Source organism: Solanum dulcamara, chromosome 9 (genome assembly GCF_947179165.1).
Source record: "Solanum dulcamara chromosome 9, daSolDulc1.2, whole genome shotgun sequence".
Classification (NCBI taxonomy): domain Eukaryota; kingdom Viridiplantae; phylum Streptophyta; class Magnoliopsida; order Solanales; family Solanaceae; genus Solanum; species Solanum dulcamara.
In genome coordinates this window covers 70,142,784-70,167,398 of record NC_077245.1, presented here as the reverse complement: position 1 = coordinate 70,167,398, position 24,615 = coordinate 70,142,784, and the positions used below count along the sequence as shown (strand labels likewise).

The window sequence follows — 24,615 nt, the reverse complement described above, 5'->3', positions numbered from 1 at the left end:
ACAAGACATGACGTAACTATAGCTCACTAAATCCATGACCTTAGATAGACGAGAATGGAGATGCACAAATGTATGCTTTATATTGCTTTCTATATTAGTTTTCATGTTATCCAAATTGTCATAACTATTTTGATTTGATACTCTTGAGCCAAAGAACTTTTGAAAACATCTCTATATACACTCTACCTTCCCCAGATCCCACTTGTGAAACTACACCACTTATGTCCTTGTTGTTATCTCTATCGTGCTCAAAAAAAGTAGATCAAAATTCAGAGATTGATAGAATTTGTTAAAACCAGAAATATTAAAGTAAATTTGTTTCATTTCTTCTTTTTTGAAAAGAAGATACTGGAAATGCGTACAAGAAGGTGTACTAAAAATGTCCTTGTTGGTGCATGAGCCAACATAATAGTTCTTGATCCAGAAGTTGGAAATCGGTAAATAAAGCCTTGAGAACAAGCGAAGAGAAATGGACAGCCAATATTCGAATAAATCCTGTGATTAAACAAAACTAATACAGCTCAATACATAGCAAAGACAAATGTGTTTTGTTGCAATTCAATATGACTAAATCACATAATCTGTGCATGCTAGCTCATTTATATTTTCCATGGGGAATTTTTCTTTTGATCAATGAAATAGCATAGCAGGAGATTGCACATCAAGGACTGAGACCAACGTGTATATATCAGGTAGAGGAGATTAAGAGGCTGTAAAATCTTCTCATTCAGCAAACGATGTGATTAACTATCACTCGTGCCTTGTACCATTAATTTGTAGAGTGCATAGCCTCCCCTGTGGCAGCCGGGCATTTTAGAAGCCATGTTCTCTAAATCACTCTGACAAAAACAAAACAGTAGGAAATTAAGTCATGGATAAAAAGTGTTGCTAGGACAAAACAGAACGACATGTCTGAAGTAATATGGACTCTTCTTTTATAAACGAAGCAAAACTGTCTCTTTTACTATTTTAGCAACAAGTCTTTCACCAAAGGACCATTGCCCAAAAACAAAATGCACCCACCATCAGCAGTCTTGAGATGGTGATGTCCGTAATGCCCAACAGATTATGGAGTAAGAATGCAAGAAAGAACAGAACTCAAAAAATAAAACAAAAGTAGTAAAGTGTTAAAATGTTCAAACTGAATCTTCGCATGACAAATACATTGCTAGCTTTAGCTGCTAAATGGTCACAGATAGAACAGAAAGGACATTCCCCTAAGGTTCATTTTATGCAATTTCATGCTCAGTGCAGGTCTATCTTCGAGAAATACTTAGCACCCTGGAACTGGTCAAATAAATCATCAATCCTGGGTAGGGGATATCTATTCTTTATTGTTACCTTGTTCAGTTGCCTATAATCAATACACATTCGCAGCAACCCATCTTTCTTTCTCACGAATAATACCGGTGCTTCCCAAGGTGATGTGCTGGGACTAATGAAGCCCTTTTCTAACAAGTCTCTCAGTTGCTCTTTCAACTTCTTCAGCTCTGCGGGTGCCATTCTGTAAGGGGGAATAGATATAGGCTAAGTATCTGGCAATACACCTATGGGGAACTCTATCTCCTGTTCAGGAGAAAGACCTGGAAGTTCATCTGAAAATTCATTAACTACCGGAACTGACTGAAGAGTCGGTACTTCTACTTCCAAGTTATGCACACGAACCAGATGGTAAATATAACCCTTCCTAATCATCTTCCTTGCCTTGAGGTATGAAATGAACTTACCCCTCGGCGATGCCGTATTCCCCAACCATTCTATAATTGGTTCTCCTGGGAACTGAAACCAAACTTCTTTTTCTCTCTAATCAACAGTAGCATAACAAGAAGCTAACCTAGTTTTACTATATTTTCAATGAAGTTTGACTTGAAAGCTTTGATTCCAAATTAATATTTATAAAAGCAATGTCTATGATTAAAAGGATTATGAAATAAAAGAATGATGAAATGTTATGAATGATGGATTCTTTATGCAATAAGGACAATTCTTGCATGTTTGAATTACCAAAGGCTTTAATGAGCTATTCTACTGAATATGATGTTTTGAATTCTCAAGCTATATGCTATGACTATTTTGAAGTATTAAACTATTCCGTGGGATTGAGTTAGCACCAAATGGGTCATTGAGGTGAGATTCGGTAAGGAAATCCTAAAAGCAACCCCTTGTCTCATTAACTATGTGCCAACATAGGAGCCCTTGTAGGCTTAGGCTAATGAATCCACAAATAGCCCCTTAAAGTTAAAGTTAAAGAAATGAATAAAGTTGATGGAGTTTTACCCGGCAAGTAGTCTCCCTGGCCAACATAGGGGTTATGTTGGATTTCATGTAATAACTGTAATATCTCTCAAAATGCTCACAAGTGTCTTAAGAATGTCTTGGAAATAGGCCGCTCATGTAATGCATTATCCTTAACCCTTTTAGAAAATCCGAGTTTGAAATATTGATCAGGGGGTCAAAACCTGCAGAAAAATAGTCTCGGTGGATTTTTAGGACTCGTATATCGAAAGATAATTTTTTTAAAGAAGATACACAAAATAGTGAAGTGCATGGAAAGTCCGTGTTGCAGACTTGCTCGCCTCCGCATCGCGGACCTAACGATGGTGTTATGGCAGAATTTAATTTTTAGTAAGGGCACTTTATACTTTTTTCTAATTGTTAGTTAATGAACCTAGACGTTTTTAGGACCTAATTCAGCTCCATAAATTAACCTAAACCTCTCATTCTATTCATTCTTCTACAATTCATCTACTCAAACATTTCTCTCTTTACAAAAGACTCTCAAGGGCTCCATTGAAGACTTCAAGTAAATTCACTCAAGCTCTCCATCAATACTCTCAAGTTCTTTCAAATTATTTGGTTTCCTCACTTAAGGTATGTGGGTATTGATTTATAGATTCTTTCATCCATGTAGCCCAATCAATTTCTCAAAGTTTTCGATCAAATTAAAGTATGGTATTTTATGGGTTTTATGATCTGTATTCCAATTGCATAATTATGATTCAAATTATGATTATGAGTCTATTTTAATATAAATTGATGGCTATTGCATTAAATTGAAGAGTTTTCCATGAATTTTCCTATTTTGATCTCTAGGGTTCATGATGTAAAATATGAATATTTTCAATTATACTTCCTAATGATATTATCTTTACGAATTATGCACGAGCGGATAGAAAGTATATGATCATGCATGTTTCAAGTCAATTACATGATTTTCAAGTCAATTGGTTATGCAATTGAGTTCTACTCTAAGTTCAAGGTATGAATTTCATGCAAGTTATGAAGTAAGGTGACTTAGGGCCCTATGTGGTGACCTAGGGCCTAACTATATGAATTATGCAAATATGATTGTAATGATGAAAGGACAATTCTCACATTACAAGTATGTTATGAAAAATAGCTACTCTATGATTTCAAACCTATGATCATTACTATGATATATGTCATATATGATTTCTATGCTATGTATATATTCCGTGGGATTTGACTTAGCTCCGAGTGGACTTGAGGTGGAGGCCCTACCAAAAGCCTTAGTAGCAGCCTCATGTCCCATAAACTACGTGCCACCATAGGTTGCCTTCATGGCCTAACTATTGGATCTACATATAGCGTATGTATGACCCGCCTAGTGGGGTAGAGTCTACCTTGACAAATAGATTCCCGACAATAGGATTCCATGTTATAGATCGCATGGTCTTATTATCGGTTATGGTTCCTATCCCACATATGTATGATCTCTTACGTATGCCATGATTTTTAAATGCTTTGGTCATTATGGTTTTCTCATGATTTCACTTATCTCATCTTATCATGTGTTTTACTGACCATTACATCTCATGATTTACGTTGCATGTCATGCCCTCATACTCAGTACATTCCAACGTACTAATGCAAACTTTTGCCTACATTGTCTCATAATATAGGGGTTAAGGTTGAAGATCATATTCGTCCACGTGACTAGTTAAGCTTTTCTATCCGGTGGTGTTTGTGATGAGTCCTCACTTATCGAGGACTAGTCATCGAGTTGGTTATTGTTTTCAAAGAATTTTGTTATGTTTTATATTGAGGGTGAGCTAGAGACATGTCTTAGCGCCCGCCCATGCTCATGAGTAGAGACATCTAGTTGGATAAATGTTTTGAGTCTATGTTGTCATGTGACATTCTTTATTTACTATTCATAGTTTAGACTTTCTTATGATGTTTCTTCTTTCATTTACCCTATGTATGCTTATGATATGTACAAGATCTTGATTGGAGCCCTTCGGGGTTTCGATCATCGTGTTACGACTAAGCCCTAGATTGGGTCGTGACAATAGTTCACATGGTCTTAATGTCTGTTATAGTCAACTCCCCACAAAGGAACGTTTCAAATGTTATTTACAGGATTACTCATGTATGTATATATCCATATATGTATGATTTAAATGATATCTACTTGATTACACATGCATGAACTTATTTATGTACTTTACCTTATAAATGTCCTAAAAATTTTACATTGTATTGCATGCCTACATACTTAGTACATTTAGAGTGCTAACGCATACTCTTTTTCCTACATGATATCACCATATAGGGAACGATGCTCCTCCTCGTTCTCTTCCATGTGGCTTGTTTATATTTCGTTGAAGGCTACTTTTGGTGAGTTCCAATGTTTGAGGAACAATACCCCTTTATATTTCTAGCTTATGATATGTTGAGACCTTTAGACACTTAGCATTTTTTTCAATTATGATTGAGGGTGAGCTAAGGACTTGTCTTATCCTTGTTAAATATAAAAGTTAGAGGTATTGTTGGACATATGTAAGTTGAAGAATTACTATTATGGTTTTCGCCTTTTTTTTGTCATTACTTATGAAAGGCTAAATGAATGCTAAGAGGCTTGTTTGAGGTACTTTCATGTTCCTCATTCGCCGTGTCACGTCTAGGCCCTAGGCTTGGATCGTGATATAAGCATTGAGATGGTGCCATTTGAGGCTTTGTATGGGAGACAATGTAGGTCTTTGGTTGGTTGGTTCGAAGTAGGTGAGATGACCTAGTTGGGTCCCGATTTGGTGCTTGATGCTTTGGAAAAGGTGAGACTCATTAGAGAAGGGTTGAGGACGACTCAAAGTAGCCAAAAGTCCAATTTTGATACTAGGAAAAGGGATCTCGAGTTTAATATAGATGACTGGGTATACCTGAAGGTTTCACCATGAAGGGTGTAGTCTGGTTTGGTAAAAAGGGAAAGTTAAGCCCTAGGTATGTGGGGCCTTATAGGATCTTGAGACGTGTTGGCAAGGTTTCTTATGAGTTGGAGTTGCCATTGGAAATGGCTATGATTCATCCGGTATTCCATGTATCTATGTTGAGAAAATGTGTAGGTGATCCAGTTTCATTGTGCCTTTGAAAATAGTGAATGTTTAAGAGAACTTGAACTATGAAGAGGTCCCGGTTGAAATTTTGGACTGGGAAGTCAAGAAATTGAGGAACAAGGAAGTTGCATCCTTAAAGGCCTTTTGGATGAATCAACAAATCGAAATCACTACATGGAAAGCGGAAGCGGATATGATGAAGCAATACCTTTATCCCTTTCTCTCTACTCAAGCCTAAAGTACTAAGTTATTCTTGCTCAAACCGTTTAAAACTCTTACATCTCAGTTTTCCTAAGTCTTTCATTTGCATGCATGTTCATGAAATTAAAAATTTAAAGCATGTTTTATGCTAAGTTTGAAGGTATCATGGTTTGTGCTTTTTTTATATGTCATTGTATTCATGTTGGGTTGCTATTCCTCATTCCGTGTCCTTTTTATGCTAATGAATCACATTCGAGGACGAATATTCCCAAGGGGGAGATATTGTAAGACTTCATAAGTCGGAAAGTCAAAATGAAGGAAAATTTTGAGGACATGGATTGTGTCAGCTTCTATGACTCAACCTATGATTTGTAGGTACTTCTAAGAGTCGTAGGACTGATGCGTAGAAATGATTTCGATGTTTGAAATTTTACCAAAGAAGGAAGTGAGTATACGAGTCAAGTTACGACTTGTAGAGAGGTTGACGAGTCATAGAAGTGATCCATAGAGAAAGTTCAGAGACTTAGTTCTCAAGGTGTCTCAGACTCTGCAGAACGAGTCCCTTCTACGAGTTGTAAGGGTACAGGATTAGTTGGCTGGAAGGATCTCATCCACTTTAAGGGTTTCACTGATGCTTAGAATAAGAAGAAGCCAGAATCAAGCATCACTGATGTGAAGCTGTAAGGCAGAACCAAAGGATAGATTTGCAATTGACACTTTCTATCACTCTTCAAGCAGCTAGTGACCTAGTGTTATATAGTTATACATGCAACTCATAACAACCAAAGTTTCTGTGAAAAATTTAGACAGAAATCTAATTAATTAGAAAAAAACATAATATGATTTTTAGATTCTATGACTTTTTCCTGATTTCAAACATTCACAACACTAACTCAGAAATAAACTCCATGTTACAATAATGTATATCTATTCCATTAATCAAAAAAAAAATTAAAAAATGTATATCTATTCTAGAGAAACTAAAAATAGCAAATCCCAACAAAATTGGGATGAATCAGACATTTTGAGAATATGCTATGAGCAACAGGAGTTCTGTATGATTGCAAAGATGACATGCTAAAAGTTTCCAGAAGGAATCTGAAAGAGAACAGATATTCCAAAATTAAGAACTAAACGTAGATTCCAAATTTAACCTACAAGCTCCAATTGGCTCCACCTACAACTAAACAATTCCTGCCTCTCCAGAACACTCACATGCCTTGTTTTAACAATGTGAATTACATTACAATGTTAGCATTGTGTGTTGGACCTCAAACTCATGCTAGATGCTCCTTTGCCCTCTGCATGGGACTCCCGCTAGGCTAAGCTCCACAGAGCTCAGCAAAAGTGGTTCCATACAGCAGCCAAGCAAAAATTAAGAAAAAAGACTGCTTACGAGAACTATTTTAACAATTTGTAAAACTAACCATTGAAACAGCATAAAGCTGAGTTGACTCGAAGCCATCCTGTGCACTAGAATACAGTTGTTGAATTTCATCTGACAGTAGATTGCATTTGATGAAGAAAAAAGCAGTTGGTCTAACATTCAGTACTCGTCGGGATATACCAATAAAGATGGGGCTGGACTGAGTATAACATCAAAGATAAAGAATAAATAACAAGAGTTAGATGGCTTCTACACAATATGAATCCTAATATGATGCAATCTTATCTGAAAGGGAACAACAATCTGAGTGTGCACGTAAAAACAGCCCCCCTCAAGAGTTGCAGAGAGCCATATTCATAAATAATTCAGCAGTCTCCAACTGATCATATTGTAAATGCAACTTTATTTTGCAGCTGACAATCAATGTGTCCTACATATTATGTTATACTACATTCGTCAAAGATAACCTTTAGATAGCATATTAACCCCCCAAAAAACTACAAAAACTATACATGTTGTAATGCTCAAATGATTTCCTCCCTTACTAATTAGTAAGTTTGTCAAATTTCTCTACATAATTTCCATCATGGATGAAAGACCATATTTATAATGACAGTAAATTATTTGATTACAGTTTTGAGGTAGATCTTACTGACAAATAAAGTGACAAATAAGAAAATGTGTTGCTCGAAGTACGCGATCATTATACATGATCATAGTTGGACCACAAAACTATGTTTTACTCGAAATACACGATCATATACAGATTTGTATATGAAAAATTGACAACACAACAAACATGACCATTCTCAAGATTTGACGTGATTGTGCTATTTTGGTATAATAACCCAGAATGATAAACAGGCTGAGGCCTGATACAAGGCTGATTAGACATTACATTTATCCAGTATGTGCCATCACTTATCAAGGTTCTTATTCTTTTCTTTCCAGATTACAAACTTGACCGATTTCACTAGTCTGCTACCCAAAATTTCTAAGTATTAGGAATTATATGCTTACACAGAGCAGAGCAAAGTGAAAAGTTTAAAAAAGAGTCGATAATAATGAACTCAATCCTCATCCTCACAAATTGACATAAGAGAAAAAGAAAAGGTCGGAAGTATCACTATCAACAAAGGATCACTCTCTTTTCTCCCAATGTAGTGTTTTTACTTCCAATGACAAATTGGAAAGGTCATACATGAAAGAAAGAAAGAAAGATGACTATGAGAGTAACAAAAATCACCACTTACAAGGGAATTCGCAGGAGCACCAATTTCTTCAACAACTTCGCGGACAATGCTGTCAAACATTTCCTGAGAGACTTTGCTGTTAATCATGTGACATTGATTCAGCTCTTGGAAGCCTTCATGGGAGATTATTCCGACTTCTTGGGGCTGTTAAAAACATAAAATATAATTATGCCATGCATTGCTTAGTACCTGGACATATTTGGGCAGTGGTAAACAAAGAATCCACAGCTTAATCTTGGCACAAAACAAGAGTGATTTGCATGAAGCAGTCACACATTCAAAATCCCTTAGGTGATCTTCTAATTAAATAACCCACAAGTTTGCTGGTTTCCTTAAAAGCAGGTGAAGTTAAAGAAATACAGATGACAAGTCACCCAACTTAAAATCACTTTTTAGTTAAAAGGTCTAAATGGTGAAACACATATACCTTTTCCAAAAGGAAATATGGCAATTATTTTTTGCTGCCATAGTCCAGATGTTATTTTCAACATGAAAGTGTTAAGAGTAGCTTGTTGGGTTACAACCATTTTTGCCTTTCCCATTTTGAGTTGTGAAAGCTTATATTTATCAAAAATTCATTACCAATCAAAGGTTTCCTTACAATATGAGGTGAGATACCTCTGGATGGCCTCCAGGGAAAACAAAATATCCGGGGAATTCTCCAACTTTATTACTTCTCTGAAGCACAAGTATTCTTCCGTCTGAAGTCTCCACAACTGCACCATTACCCAGAGGACTTGATGTGTGCTGACACTGTATACAATCATCTGCCAAAAACCAATTAAATCTCTTACTACAAATGAAAACTAGGCTTGCAACCTGGAATATCAGTTAGAATCATATTCATCCCTTTTCAAATACTCGAAGTGTCTGTTCTCTGAAATGTTACATGCCGTTTTGCATCACATAAGAAACTTGCATCCTTTTTAGAGTTCTTAAGGTATCAAATTAGCTGCAGATCGTATGTTGGGAATGTTTAAAAGAGAATAGAAGAGGGAACCATAAGAAATAAGAAAGGGTTGTGATTATAGTGCAGTTCATATATGATGCATGCACGCCAAACTGAGCTTAGAGATTCAAGAGCTCTGCATCAAGTCGCTACTTCTGAGACTTGGAGGGAGCTTGGAATGAAGGTCTGAAGCTCAAAACCCTGCTAAAATGGAAGTACAAGACTCCACTTGGAAGAATACCTGAAGCAGGGAGAAGGGCTCACTTGCGTTGTGAGACTCTAAGCTTGATGCGACTGCAATTCGAGTCTCATTCTAGACTATAAATAGAGGAGAATAACTCATTTAGACTTAGACTATTTTGAGATTATATGAATTGGAAGAGTGGAACTCTTGTGAGAGTGGGTCTATGGCCTATGTTGCTCAACAATGTTGATGGGATTACTTGCTTGAAGGTTTCCTTGCCTCTTGAGGGTATCATAGGTAGATTGGTTGATTGAGGACTTAGTTTCCTCTTGAGGGTTATCTTATAGATTTGGTGCCTTTTTTGGGGTTCTGATTGAAGGTTTCGGCTTTCATATAACCATTGTTGTCAATTTGTTCCTTACTTCTACCCTTTAGGGTCTCTTTCTATTTCTGCAGTATCGATATTATGTCAATATGGAAGTTACATTGGAGATATACAAGGTACAAGTACAATCATTTCCAACAGTAAGAAGGAAGGCAGACAACCAATTGTATATCATGGAAGCTTACCTTCAGATGGAACAAGAAATCTTTCCCACATTAGACTTAAATTTGTTCCCACGAATGTCCTGAGTAGAAAGGTTCAAATGTTAGAAGATCATTTTATTCTATTTTCGCTCTTCATCTTTACGGGAAGATGCATGGATTCAAGTAAAGTATAGACGGACATTTACAAGTTCTCATTTTTCACCCCAACATTTTAACAACACAAATAAAGAACATAAACAGTGATATGGAAAATGCTTCATAAAGCTATTGATGAGCAAATATACAATTGAAACCAGGGAAGATGATAAATCAATGAAAAAGCACAGAAGGTTGATATGTATGAAAACAAATTGACAAAACATTTACAGTTGTGATATCAAACTCCCGTGTGACCTGTCAAGTGCGATTATATAACGGAAAAAATCAGTTCAGAAAGTAAACTTAGATTTTCAAGACAGGGAGCATACAACATTAAAGATCTAATTCTCCATTTTACAGTAGATGATAGCCCTTGCAAAAAGTAGTGCCTCAATAGCATAAAGAAGAATTCGTAAAAAAGAAAATCTTGAAGTTTCCACAACAACACTGAAAGTTAAGCAGATACCTTCTGGTAAAAAGAGTTTTCATTTGGGATTCCAGAGTGTTAATAAGTTGTTGTCACCACTATCAATATCTTCATTCTGCAATACCTTTTTTAAAATACCGGTGATGTCAGCAATACTAATTGCAGACGTTAACCAAAATTGTGGAAAACCTAAAAAAATAGGTGGGGGATGGTTCAATGTGCTGCCTGGTGTAATTAATAGATTTCCTCTTTGACCCCCAACTACAAGATAGAGGGTACTCTAAAGAACAAATCACATTGAATGATTCATGGTTCAGACGTTCTGGATAAGATTGGGACAACAAATTAGCTTGTCCAAATTGGACTGGGCAGAGTAAATCATTATAGTTTTCCATCACATGCACATCAAATGGAAAAACATATAGTTAAATGAAATGATAATGGATGGAAGGAAAGGAGGAAGAGAAAGATAGAGAAGAACCTATAATCTGTCAGACCAAGATGAAGGGAAACGTGAAGTTGTTGTTTGGGATCATTCCCTACATCGAAGTTGTACCCACCGTACTGTAAAATCAGTATATATAAGAAAAATTTAGATGAAATAAATCAAGGATATGCAGCTTATTTGAATCTGATAAACGAGAAATGACCAGGTAAACTCTCTTATAAGTGAGTTGCAACTGTGGTCATAAAAGTGAGTGACAAACACTAACTGTCTAAATTCTAGATTGAACAGATAATACTCAAACTCTTCGTTATTCAGAATTAAAAGTAGAACAGATGCAAACAAAAGAGTGCAGTATACCCTGAACTTCGTTCCATTGTAAAGTGAAGAACTTTGTTGAACTCTTGCATCCCATATCTAACAAACCTTACACCAATCAAAAGATTCAGAACAAATTTTGGTATTGGTAGAAGTGATAATTATAGCTTTTAATCGTACAGACTATAGTAGAGAAAACTAGATTTTGATATTTGGGCTTTCAATCAAGTATGATTCTTACAATCAGCACAAGTTAGTGTCATTGGTGAAGTATGCCTTCTGTTTCTTCTTGCATGAAACCATTACTATTCGGAAGTCAAACATTTTTTCTTGACTATGAATTTTTCAAATGTTTTCTACACATCTTTTGTTAACAGATTGTGATCCATAGTACTTTACGTCTAACTTTAATTCAAAAAAGACAAGGAATAAATGTCCAATTTCATATTGACAATTAGAATTAACCTCATGCTCCTTCGTCCTGTTATTCCTTCTTTTTGGAACAAAATAAGCAGTATTAGTTGATGAAGTACACTCATGGATGAATACTCGATCCCATTCCATATTCCCTAGATAAGAACTCTTCCAGTGGCCAGTGGCAATAATCTGGATGTGCACCTTAGAAGGTTTATACAAGATTGGGAAGTGGAAAATCTGATGGATATGCTAGTCAAAATGGAGAGGTACACCATTGATGAGAAACTACCTAACACCCTTACTTGGGGAAAGAAGAAAAATTTCACAGTGAAAGAACACTACAAACAGATCTGTACTCAGAATTAGGTAATTGTCTCTTGGCCTTGGAAACCAATACGGAAGCCCAAACTGCCTGCTAAGGTTATATGCTTCAACTGGATTGCCCTTAATGAAGCTTGCCTAACACATGATAATCTCAACAGAAGAGGCTTTCAGCTGGTCAAATAATGTCATTTGTGAGAGGAAAACCTAGACTTTCAGCCATTTATTCCTGCATTTCCTAGTGGCCACTGACCTATGGAACATGTTCTATTGTATTTTTTGCTTGATCTGGGTCATGCCACAACATACGAGGGAAGCATACATAAGTTGGAGGCTATGGAGAGTTTACAAGGCCATCAAGAAAATCTGGTTGATGACCCCAGCAGTTATTTTTTGGTGCTTGTTGAATGAAAGGAATCGAAGATGTTTTGATGAAATCTCAACTCCAAATCACTCTGTCAAAGCTAAATGTTACCTTGACATTTTAGCTGGACTAAGTTAAACTCTGTAATGAGAAAAGACCAATTTTTGGACTTTGTTAGCTGCCTAATTTTAGATTACACATTGTAAAGGAGCTAATATTAATTCACACTAAAAATTATACATGTTGACATCTTGCTCCGTCGAAGTAATTTTAATTGATAAATCTAGGATAGGATACTTGGTAAAAGTTAACAAGAGTGAAAATGCTAGTCAGATGAATGCAGAAACACGAAAAGATGGTGTAAAAGAAGGAGAATCGTAACACAACCTCAGAAATGGACTGCTCCAAAGTAGGATCGGGGTGAGGAATCCTATCGTATGCTTCATCGAAAACAACTGATACCTTATACCAAAAAGAACAAATTCAGATCACAAAAAATGAGCATACAGAGAGAAAAAACATTCATGAGTAAGATAAAGTAACCTGTGAAGGTGATAAACCAGAAGGACATGAGAGCAGCAGCTTGAACTCGTGACCGCCATTGCAGCTGAGTTTCTCCTCCATTTCTGTTCTCCGACTAAACACACGCACAGAGAGAGAGATGCTCGATTGATCAAATTACAGTGAAATAGTATGAGAAGATGACTTAAGACTGAGGATTTGGTCTCGGGTTGAGCAGCCCACCCTTTCCATTTTAATGGGCTTCCGTATAAATTTTTTAATAAATAATTATTAATTTTTTATTTATTATTATTTATAGCAATGCTATGATATGATAAATCTGTATTATGTATTAAAAGTAAATTATGCATGTGATATAAATATATTATAAGTGTTTTTAAAATATATTATACTTCTTTGTAAGAAATTGAATTATAAGTGTATTAAAGTGTGTGATAAATGCATTATTCATTAATAAAATTGTATTATAATTCATCAATAAAATTGTATTATAAGTGTTTTATAAATTGTTCATTATAATATGTATTAAAACTGTATTATAAATATATTATAAATGTTTAATAAAAATAAAAATAGTATTGCTATAAATGATAAATATTTTAGTATATCTATGTAAGTTTCCCAAAAAACGGAAAAAACATTTATATATATAAAAAAAATTATTTGGTCTTAAATACTTCATTATTTTCATATCCTTTTTATTTTAAAATGGTATACATTTATTTTTATTCACGCACTTCGTTATTTTCGTATCCCCTTTATTTTAAAATGACATATATTTATTTTTATTCACGCACTGACCTTATGTTGACGTGAATGCTCACCCTTTTTTCCAAGTATATTATAATATATAAATATACTCTAATGATATCAAAAAGTAACTGAGTAGTATATTCATTGAATAATTGTTTCTTCCTTCGTGATATCGTTAAAGTATAATACACTCTAGTGATATCAAATAGCAACAGAGCAATGTTTTTATTGAGATTTGCTTCAGTTGTTCGATAAGATTACTCAATCATCCATGATACCATTACGGTATATCTACATATTGTCATGGTATTATTGAGTTATGTTTCAACTCTTCAATATTTTAATTTAAAAATAGTTTTTAAAAAAATCTAAGTCATAATTTAGATACAATTTATTTAAAATTTGCGAAAAAAGAAAAAAAATTAAAAATATATTTTCTACTAATTTAGAGTTTAATAAACAAGATTGTGACTTTAATAATTTTCTCTTAATCGTTTCTTATTTGTTTCTTAAAGAATGTTACGACCCCGACCCGCCGTGATTAACACTCACACTAACTCTTTGGTGGAAGAACCATTCTAAACAACCCAACAACACTAATCACAAAGAATTCCCAAACTTAAGGAAAATAGGTGTAAAATGAGAATAAAGGCTGAGTTTCCACAAACTCAGAAAACAACTAGTTATCAACCCAAAATATGGGAAGTAAACACATCCTAAGAACTGAAAATCTCTGTACCAAAATTCTAAAATAAACAAGTCTAAAACAAGGGGATACAACCCCAAAAGAAGAAGAAACATAGTCATGAACTAAACCAATGTTTGAATCTAAGTCCTCGAAAAAGGACTAGAAAATAAGAGAGTCCACGACACCTTGAAAGAAATAGCTTACCCTTGAACTCGAACAATAGTCACTCCTCTAAATGAGGTCTCTCCGCAGCCAGCTGAATATGCTCTGTACTCAACAAAAGACTGAGCAAGTGTAGTATTAGTACACAAAAATAACGGTGTACTAGTAGGATCACACGGTTAACCAGTAGGCAGATCATAAACAAGTAAACTCAACACAACAAGGACATACATATAGAATAAGTCAACCAATCTCATTTCAACCATATTCAGCAAGATCACAACTCAATATCTTCAATATGCTATAACTTTTCCTCTCAATAGACCTCCAAACAATCAATTTTGTGTCGGAACGTGACACCTGATCTAAATATGTGTCGAAATGTGACACCTGATCCAAATATATGTCAGAACGTGACAATCAATCCAAATATGTGTTGGAACGTGACACCCAATCCAATTTATATGTCAGAATGTGACACCCGATCCAAACATACCACAATCACAAATACATTCAGTATTTATAGTATTATATCACCAAGAGGTTCATTACAAAAAAGGTCAGCAAGTGATCATTTCATATAATCTAGCATGTCTCCCTATTCATATATATATATGTATATCATGAAGAAATTTAATAAATATATGAAGCACATACCAAAAATAAAACCATCACCTACCTCAAATTTACGCTTCAACAACCTTATAATGCAATAGTTTTTCCTTTTCAGGTTCGTTCTTCTCGTTCTTGGTCTAGAAAATAGTAAATATATATAAATGATCAACATAATGGCCTAACTATCATGAAAAATAACACAATTCTCATTCTAGGCCAAACCCATGATCCTAATCCTATCCTAGGGCTATTTTCCACCATTAGTTTTTAGTTCAAACCATTCCCCAATGATTACCAACCATAATTCTAGGTTCTAGGAATCAAATGATGAATTTAGAGAGTAAAATCCTTATCTTAAGTGTGAAAATTCATGAGAATTTGATGAAAATAGCCTTAGGTCACCTCCTGAAGTCTTAGAAATTGATTTTGCAGAAAAAGACCGTTTCTAGGGTTTTTCCCAACTTAAGTTGTGGTTATCTCCCTCTAGCGGGACCTATATCGCTCTGGCGGGTTACATGAAAATAGAGAGCTCGGAGTTTGAGCTCCAAGCCCCATTACACAACACATCTCCTTCCCAAGACATATTAAAATATATCCTTAACACCAAATCCGATTTTGGGAGTTTTACTTGCCATAATGCGATTCCGCGAAGCCGCAAATATTTTGTATCGTCTTGGCTATCAGCTTATTCAAATAAATCAGAGATTCAATCTTCCACCATTCACATGGTCACCTAGACTTCACCTGACTCAGAATTCATCCAAGTCTGGCGTAGGCTAAATTTTTTCAAATTACTATCCGAAATTTTCTGAACTAAAATCCTTCCCCATTGGCCAATTCCTAATGACAGGGACATATCATTACAATATATACTAATTTACCCTTCACTCATTCCCTAGTGACTAACTAGGAAAAATAGGGTTAAAGTAGAGATAAAGTAGTACCTGTTTCGGCGAACAGTTGAGGATACTTGTCTCACATATCTTTTTCAGTCTCCCAAGTAGCTTTCTCTACCGAATGATTTTTCAATAGCACTTTAACCATATAATCTCTTTAGTCCTCAACTTTTGGACATCACAATTAAGGATTGTAACTGGCTCTTTCTCATTGTGGAGCTCCTTGTCTAACAATACCGAGTGCCATTTAATGATGTAATCCCAATACCTATGGTATTTTTTTGCACGGACACATGGAACACCGGGTGTATTCCAGACAAGCTAGGTGGTAAGGCCAATCTGTACTCCACTGGCTCTACACAGATAAGAATTTCAAAAGGGCCAATATAGCAAGGACAGAGTTTGCCCTTCTTGCCAAACCTCATTACCCTTTTTCATCGAAGTTTCTCATAACTTCAGAAAAGAGGCTTATAAGCCTGAAATAAGAGTATGACCACTACGAATTAAGCAACATGGCTGGTAGCTTTTAAGCTTAAATACTTTTCTTTCTACATACAACTCTTTTTCGGCTGCAACTCATAACTCCCACAAGGATACATATGACACATTCACCACGGCCTACGACTCTAAGTCTAACTGCATGATCTTATTATGTTTCAGCCTAATGCTAAGTCACAAGGTACTACACATGATATAATTAGGCTAATCTAGACCACAACCTTTATGTTCTATACCTCTATAGAGAACCTCATCTCAAGAGTACTACTCCTTTCCATTACATTCAACCAACCTCGAGTCCAGATCAAGAAGCATCTAATGCAGCGTGTATTCATCAACATGACATTAATATCACATTCAATCCTAGTTCTATAACCATCCCAATACACTTACTTGAAAACTTTACAAAAGAACATTACTAGCCTACTACAATCATTCACATAACGACAATAACTCATTCAAGCCTTATTCTAATCACTTTATGGCTTCTTTGAAGTCAACATCTCTTAAGAATTTCCATGCCAATCTTTGCATCTCTACACTGCCAATTGCATTAACTCCTACCAAAAGGCATACCAATATACTCTTACCCATCGACCGCAAATAACAAAAATCTCATTTTACTCTTCCTCCACATCTATAACCTTAAGTGGAATAAACACACCATAGCTAAAAAGAAAATCTCACATCTAACCTTCTCCACATTAGCAGCAAAAGGATACTAACTTGTCACCCAAAGCAACTCATAAAATTAGAGACTCATACAAATTTATACTATCTCAAATACATCTCTTAAGCCTCTTCTTACCAAATGACTTAGCCTCAATTAACTATTTTCATCTACAATCACATATACCACACTCATAGCATCAAACTTCTTGCAATTTGATATCTTGATCTCTCACATACACTTTTTCAAGCTTACTAGAAAAAACCTCAAGTAGCACTATCACTCTCATAATGCTATTCCCTTTTCTTCACAACACTCATCTCAAATTCAAGCTTAGGGTCTAGTACTAACAAATACTTCACACACTGCTCGCATACTTTATTTACTGACAACTACTAGGTGAAATTTAGAAACACTTACTTACTAAGACCTCATGACAAGTACTTGATATCTACCTCATAGATTGGTTAATTATAGTCTATCATCATCTTTCCTTTCACAACCTAAGTACTATCCACCACTCATTATACCTCCTTGTCTAATTAGGCTCATAACTCTATGAATATCTTAGGTTTCTCCCTTTAAAATCATAAGCCTAGCTTAGATCTATCAACTCATAACTACCCCTCCCTTCCATTCAACCTATACTTGGTCTTGACTAACATAATGACACCTCAACATAAAGCTCCTCTCTAGGTTCAAGTATACTCTAACTGATTCTAACCAACAACTCTTCCTTTACCTTCTATCATGAAAGCTAGACGATACTTACCACATTTTAGTCAAAACAAAAGGGACTTGACTTATAACCCCAGTACTTACTTCATAGATGCATAACTAAGGTTACCTGCCTCAATTAACCACTATTCTCACTAGTTGGTCTCTATTCCTCAAACTCCCTCTTCATAGCTATAGGATTATTCTACTGATTGTAGCTTATAATGTCTCGAATCACATTCTCTCGAATTGGTAACACTAAAAATTTAGAGACATAACTTTACTCTCAAGATAACATCTGAAGCAAGATTTAGAGAATAGAGTTTGGAATACATTTTACTTTGGCTCAACGCTCAAATCATATAAATAAGAGTGCATTCTTTTGAATCAATAAGCTTACGCACACTAATGGGCTCTTCTCAAGTCCTTGTGAAGTCACTTTACTCTCTCAATACTTTATCTAAAAACAACTCATCAATAAGGGTCTAAGCTTCACTGTTCCAACCACCTTGAGTACGAGGGGTAGTTGAATGAATCTGAGAAATGCACGAATCTTGATAACTTCCTTATAGAACAACTTTGTGGCACGATTTAGAATTTGAAAGAAGAAAAACTTTTCTTAAATGTCTATAGTCCCTCATTTATACAAGTGGGGCCCTTACAACCTTAAATAAGATCCTACAAACACGGCTTCATGACACCCTAGGAGACTTGAACTTTGTGCTCTAATGCCAAGTTTGTCACACCCCAAGAGGGTATCCTAGACGTAATTGGCACTCAGAAGCCATTGTTGGCTCCCAAACGAACCATTTGGCTTGATCACATATTCATTCATTCAGCGGAAGACTTAGTTTAAGAGAAAAATAAATCTTCATGGGATAACTCAATCAACAATCTCAATTATTCAAATCGAAAACATAATTTGAAAGAAAACTAATCAAGAGTTATAGACTTCAAAACAAATCCATCACTATCTAATCTATGGAGCCTCTATCTCTACTATCTAGATGGTGCCAATGACAGGTTTATGGGTACCTCAAAAAAAACTACTCATATTTACTGAAAAGAATGAATATGATCCCTCCGAAAGCAAGGTCTCACCACTATCAGAAAAGAAGTAGATCTTCAATGAAGAGTCTGTTGATGATCTCTAATACCTGTCCCTGTATCATAAAATGATGCAAACCTAAATGGACGCCAGTGCATGAAATGTACGAGTATGTAATAAGGCAGAATGAAACAACAATATATCAAAGGTACTCAAGATAGAATGAAACTCACCCAACTCAATATGATATGTAAGTATAAAATATAACAATGCTTTAAGAAGGGCTCGATAATATGCATCTTATTCAAAACATATTATATACTTTCATGCACAATCTAGGAATCTCTCTTAACCGATAACAATCCCACCACCTATAAATAAGTGATGTACAATGAAACAACATTGTTGCCACGTCCATCCAATACTTACCAAGGTAAAGGATGAATCTACCAATCTTGGATCCACAATCAATCAAGTCCTATCTTGTCAAGACAATGAAAAAGGAAACATCCGACTTAACGGTTCAATTCTCTCCTATGCTGGTTACGTAGTTATTGAGTTTTTCTCTCACTCAATTCGGTGTTCAATACTACCCCAAAACTCAATATGCTCATGCAACTAAAATCAATCAGTTCAATCAAAACTTTAGACTAGTCTCCTTGGACTCTCATCAAAACTTAATCTCGTTTCAATTATTATGCTCTTTCAAATCAATTCAATTTAATCCACTCATTTAGATTAAATACTCAACTCTTTTAAATCTCTTTAAAACATGCAATCTCGTCTCAAAATAACGTATAGTGAAAGCAGGATCAATACAATTATAATCTTAAAGGTTCTTTCAATTCAACTCAGGCTCGGCTCATGCTCAAATTATCAAGCTCTTTCAGAAAAATGTATTTTTGAAATCAATCACAACTTATTAAAACTCAGTCTCACAACCATCATTTATGCCCAAAATATTCATGATCAAAATAATAAAAACTTTCACAGACTCCTCAAACTCAGCTAATGTGAAAACTCAAACTCATTTAAACTCTATAATATATATATATATATATATATATATATATAATATTTGTCCAAATCACTCTCTTCATCAATGCATAAAAGCCATCATATGTACTCAAAATATGTATTTAAAAATCATGATTATCAATTCAATTAGGATTCACGGAAAAGTAACCATAAACGATAATTCCAATTGAGTGAGAGATAGTAAACAACAATAATCTCAATACATAATTACACGGAACTCAATAGAAGAATAATTAACTCATCCAGAATTCAAGAAACTAGGTTAGACTCAACTCATTCTCAATAATTGATAGAATTAGATGTAGGGCATGTGGATGAACTCAATCCAACGCTTTGATTAGCCTTACATACCTTATACGCTTCTAATTCTTGAGAAAGATGAGATTTTTTGAGTAAGAGATGGTAAGAATCCATTTCTTGAACCTTAGAGGTTGATTTTTTTGAAAACCTTGGATAATGGATAAACCTTGGAGGAAGTTAGTTTCTTGAGAACTTCTCTTTCTAGGGTAAATATTAGAACTAGAAAGATGAATTACGTCTTTGGGGTTTTATTAAAAAAATACAGGCCCACACGGGCACACAAAAAATGCTTCGGGTGTGCGGCCAATGCGCGGAGAGGACAGTAGCCACTGCCTCATTGCGCTAGCACGTGGAAAATACCTCGGGCAAGTGACCGGTGCGCGGTAAGACAGTGCCCAGTAAAATGGGCATAGCCTTTTACCCCGGACTCCAATTGATACAAACTTGGTAGCATTGGAAAGAAGACTCATAGACCTTTAAAGCCACCTAACTCCTTATATATTGAGATATATGGTTGTTTGAAGTTGATCCAAGTAAAATATTTTACCAAAATTCAATCGGTAAGAAAACTTTCAACTCAACTTTGTGCTAGAGGATACGTATGACTTTAATTCAACTCCAAATCTATTCTCACACTAGAGAATTAACCTCCACACATGCACATAATTATGAATCATTCAGTACAACTCCATACACATATGAAGGATAGCTCAATCTTAGCTTTAAAAAATTTTGAGGTGTTACAACGCTGGAGTGAGTTTTTCGATCAGATCTAAATGCTGGTTTTCGTGAAGCTCAAGGAAGCAACAAACATCATTGAAGTTCTGTTCAGATTTAACAACACCACCGATTTTATGTTCTACACTTTTACTTAAGCAACGAACATAGAAACTACAATCTTCTTTGGTTCTAATAGTTATAAAATGAAAAATAAAATAAAAGTTAATGTAAAAGAGAAAAAGAATAGAGACTGAACATCGTTGATTTTCATGAAACTCATTGAAGCTCCTAATTTTTAATTAAAACCTGGTGATTTTTTATTTTGATTATTGTGTTGTTTGGTCTATTTGATGGTGGTGTGGAGGTGAGAACAAAAAATGGAAATTGGGGTGGTTGCTATTGTTGTTTTGTTCGCCAGAAAAGCTATCTCCGACAAGATTGGCCGGAGAAGGAGAGAGATGAGGAGAATAATAGGTGATTTTAAGATAAATTGGGCTATAGATTGTAATAAAAAAAGTATCCCCCAAAAGAGTAATAATTAATCTAAAAAATATTATTGATGTAAAAATTCCTTTAATTTTACGAGGCGAGGTGCACAAATAACAGTTTTTAGGATTCTTATTCAAATAATAGCCCAAATTTATGAAGTTTTAAAATGTAGCCCCTTCAAAATCACTTTCACATATGCGAGGTCTAAAGTTTTCGAATTCAAACCTTCAAGTTTGAAGTTGGATCTACTAAAGATTCAAAATTTGAATGAAGTTCAAATTCAAACCTTAACTTTGGATTCGAACATCTAAATTTAAACTTTGACTTTTCAAACTTCAAATCCTTGAGTATGCACTATGAAGAAGAAAAAAAATAATAGCTTAGTCTAATATAATTGTTTTACCTCACAACTTCTTCTCCTTGCATCTTTCTACTCAACTCATGGACATTCTCTTGAAGAGTTTCATTTGAATTAGTCCAAATCAAAAGACGTTAATTTGCATAAGTTCTAACTCTATGATATTGCCTTGACATACTATGAATCATTAATAAGTTTATTTATGAAGTTCATATATATCCAATAAATTTAAAAAATTTAGAAACCCATCAAATCAATTAGTTCAATGACTTTTCTATAATTTTACCTTATAAGAGTTATCTTTAAGATATATGAAGTAGTGATTCAACAGGCAAGCCAATCCAACTCTAAGATAATAGTAATCCAATGATTGAAATTTTGGATGGTTGCTATATATAGTTACAAAGAAGACTCCGTCATTTTTTTAAGGAATTTCAGAGTACATCAAAAAATTCCTCAAGGTCTAAGGAAATCATGAAAATTTAAGAGGGACTTAATGCCTTAATTGTATGAGTTATGAATTCAACTGAATTATTTGACATTTGAGGAAAAAATCAATAAGGAAAAAAATGTAAGCTTCAATTTTTTTACGAGGCAAGTCTTACAACCCTATCATATTCAATAGTTTAAATATAAGTTAATGCATACCTCAATATACAAAATCATAATACTCAACTAAAATCATCATCACCATGATAAAGTTAAAACTCAAAGTTAGTATATCTAGAGAACTAACAAAGGCCATTAATCATAGGCCTAATCATTAATTTTTGGTGATGAAATTCAATGTAGATTCTGAATGTTTTGGTGATTATTGAGTGACTTGGAATGAATATCATAGATACAGTGATTTTACTAAAGTTAACTTCTCACAAAGATCATGTTATGTGTTTTGATTAAAGTGTTTATTATGTTAATATGCATTTTGATAGGAGTGAGGGGACTCATATTATTCATTTGAATAAAATAAATTGATTTATAATCTGATTTCTTAGAACTGATATTCGGTGATTATCAATGGATCTAGATATGACTTTTTCTCTTCTTCCTAAGGCTTAAAATAGGGTGACCCTTTTCCCCCATCCCCTTTTTATTCTGGCTGCTGAGATTCTCACTAGATCTTTGAATAATCTCAGTAATAATAGTAGGTTCATCCCTTTTATTATGCCCCCCTAAATGTCCTATTATTAATCATCTTGCCTATGCTGATGACATCATTATTTATAGTAGTGGCAAATCCCCCTTTATGAAACTCATTATGAGTCAGATTAGGAAATATAAGAATTTTTCTAGTCAAAGGGTTAATAGAGATAACAGTTTCTTCTTTCCAAACTATAAAACCTCTGCTCATAGGATTAATAGAATTAGAAATTTCACAAGTTTCATAGAATCTTTTTCCCTTAACTTATTTAGATTGTCCTTTATATATTGGTAGGAAACAAATTGAGTAATTTAATTTTATGATTGATAAGATTGTGAAAAGACTCAATGATTGGCATGGTAAATTACTTTCCTATGGTGGTATAATTGTTTTGATCAGAAAAGTTTTATAATCGCTGCCTATTTACACCCTTTATGCCTTGGTGTACTATAATCTTATTAATTTTCTGTGGAACCTATATTGGTTTATGTCAATATAGAGTATAAGTTTTATATACGAATAACAAACGAGTAAATAGTTCTTTTTTTTTGACTGATTTGGTAAGCTCCGTTCAAAATATGGAGTTCATGAGTCTTTTTTATTGTTATTTATTTATGTATTTAATTTAGTTAAATTAGGATTTACCGTGAGTTTTTGTTCCGATCAATGCACATGTTCTTTAGAAACTTCATAGATAATGTTAACTTCCATGAATGAAGCTTTTATCCTAAGCTAATCGAGAGAGAAGCAGTTTAGAGGGGAAGAGAGAATCTGAAAAATATCTCATTCATTATTCATTCATGCGTACATGTGAGGCTTACATCGATGATATTTATAGACTTGATTCCTCGACTAATTAGGCCATCTGCACATGAGTAGTTAGTCTAACAACCTAACTAACTTTCTAACTATATTCTAACCACCTGAGTTATTCTAACTGCTTGAGTTATCTTTTAACTCATTAGTGGTTACATCAACTTGTTTCTAGCTCAACACTCCCCTTCAAGCTGATGGCTTGAACAATTCTTCTAGTCCTACTTTACTCAATAAGTATTCATGCTGCACCTTTTCTAGTCCTTTTGTGAGTATATCAATACTTGTTCATTTGTAGACACATGATTAGTTTTGATCATTCCTTGTGTGATCCTTTCTCTTACAAAGTGACAGTCAATGTCAATGTGTTTGGTTCTCTCATGAAATATAGGCTTTGTAGCTATCTGGATTACAACCTTGCTATCATACATTAAGTTTATAGGTTGTTGAATTTGAACTCCTAGTTCTTTGAACAAACTAATTATTCATGTAATCTTTGTAGTGCAAGCAACCATGCTTCTGAATTCAGCTTCTGCTGAGCTTCTGGATATAATTTCTTGTTTCTTAGATTTTTATAAGATTAAGGCACCATCAAACTATACTAAATAGCCAGTTAATGATCTTCTTATTTCTAGGCATCCCCTAGTATGAGTCACAGTAGGCAGAGAGTTGATTAGCACTTGTAGCCGACATCAATAATCCTAATCCAGGTGTGCCTTTGATGTATCTCACCATTCTTAGTGCAACTTCTATATGTGACCTTTTAGGACTGTGCATATATTGGCTGAGCACTTGTACTACAAAAGCTATGTCAGGCCTAGTCATTGTGAGACATAGAAACCTTCCCACTAGTCTTTAATATGTTGTAGGGTCTTTTAGT

At 34.7% G+C, this 24,615-nt stretch overlaps 1 protein-coding gene across 4 annotated transcripts; it reads right to left on the bottom strand.

The window, feature by feature from the left end:
• Positions 1-349: 349 nt before the first annotated feature.
• On the bottom strand, positions 350-13,009 carry LOC129902686 (nudix hydrolase 9). 4 transcript variants are annotated; one of them, XR_008770144.1, is made up of 9 exons: positions 12,851-13,009; positions 12,695-12,769; positions 11,248-11,304; positions 10,924-11,006; positions 9,899-9,957; positions 8,814-8,962; positions 8,196-8,339; positions 6,983-7,136; positions 350-839 (listed from the first exon to the last, which is right to left on the bottom strand). XR_008770144.1 is itself a non-coding variant. In XM_055978054.1 (9 exons), the coding sequence occupies exons 1-9, from the start codon at positions 12,929-12,931 to the stop codon at positions 744-746; spliced, it is 852 nt and encodes a 283-aa protein (XP_055834029.1). In that variant the 5' UTR covers positions 12,932-13,007; the 3' UTR covers positions 350-743. The 4 variants fall into 4 exon arrangements, 3 of the variants coding, with proteins under 3 accessions (XP_055834029.1, XP_055834028.1, XP_055834030.1); XM_055978054.1 differs by having other exon boundaries at positions 6,983-7,141; positions 8,814-8,911; positions 12,851-13,007; XM_055978053.1 differs by having other exon boundaries at positions 6,983-7,141; positions 12,851-13,006.
• Between the last annotated feature and the right edge of the window lie 11,606 nt (positions 13,010-24,615).

What these genes read in the sequence shown, in the direction of transcription:
- LOC129902686 (XM_055978053.1), bottom strand. Translation starts at nt 12,931, where the DNA reads ATGGAGGAGAAACTCAGCTGCAATGGCGGTCACGAGTTCAAGCTGCTG. An exon ending in CTGGTTTATCACCTTCACAG is followed by an intron (nt 12,770 to 12,850) that starts GTTACTTTATCT and finishes TTTTGGTATAAG; the next exon opens with GTATCAGTTGTTTTCGATGA. An exon ending in TCCCTGGAGGCCATCCAGAG is followed by an intron (nt 8,340 to 8,813) that starts GTATCTCACCTC and finishes TGTTTTTAACAG; the next exon opens with CCCCAAGAAGTCGGAATAAT.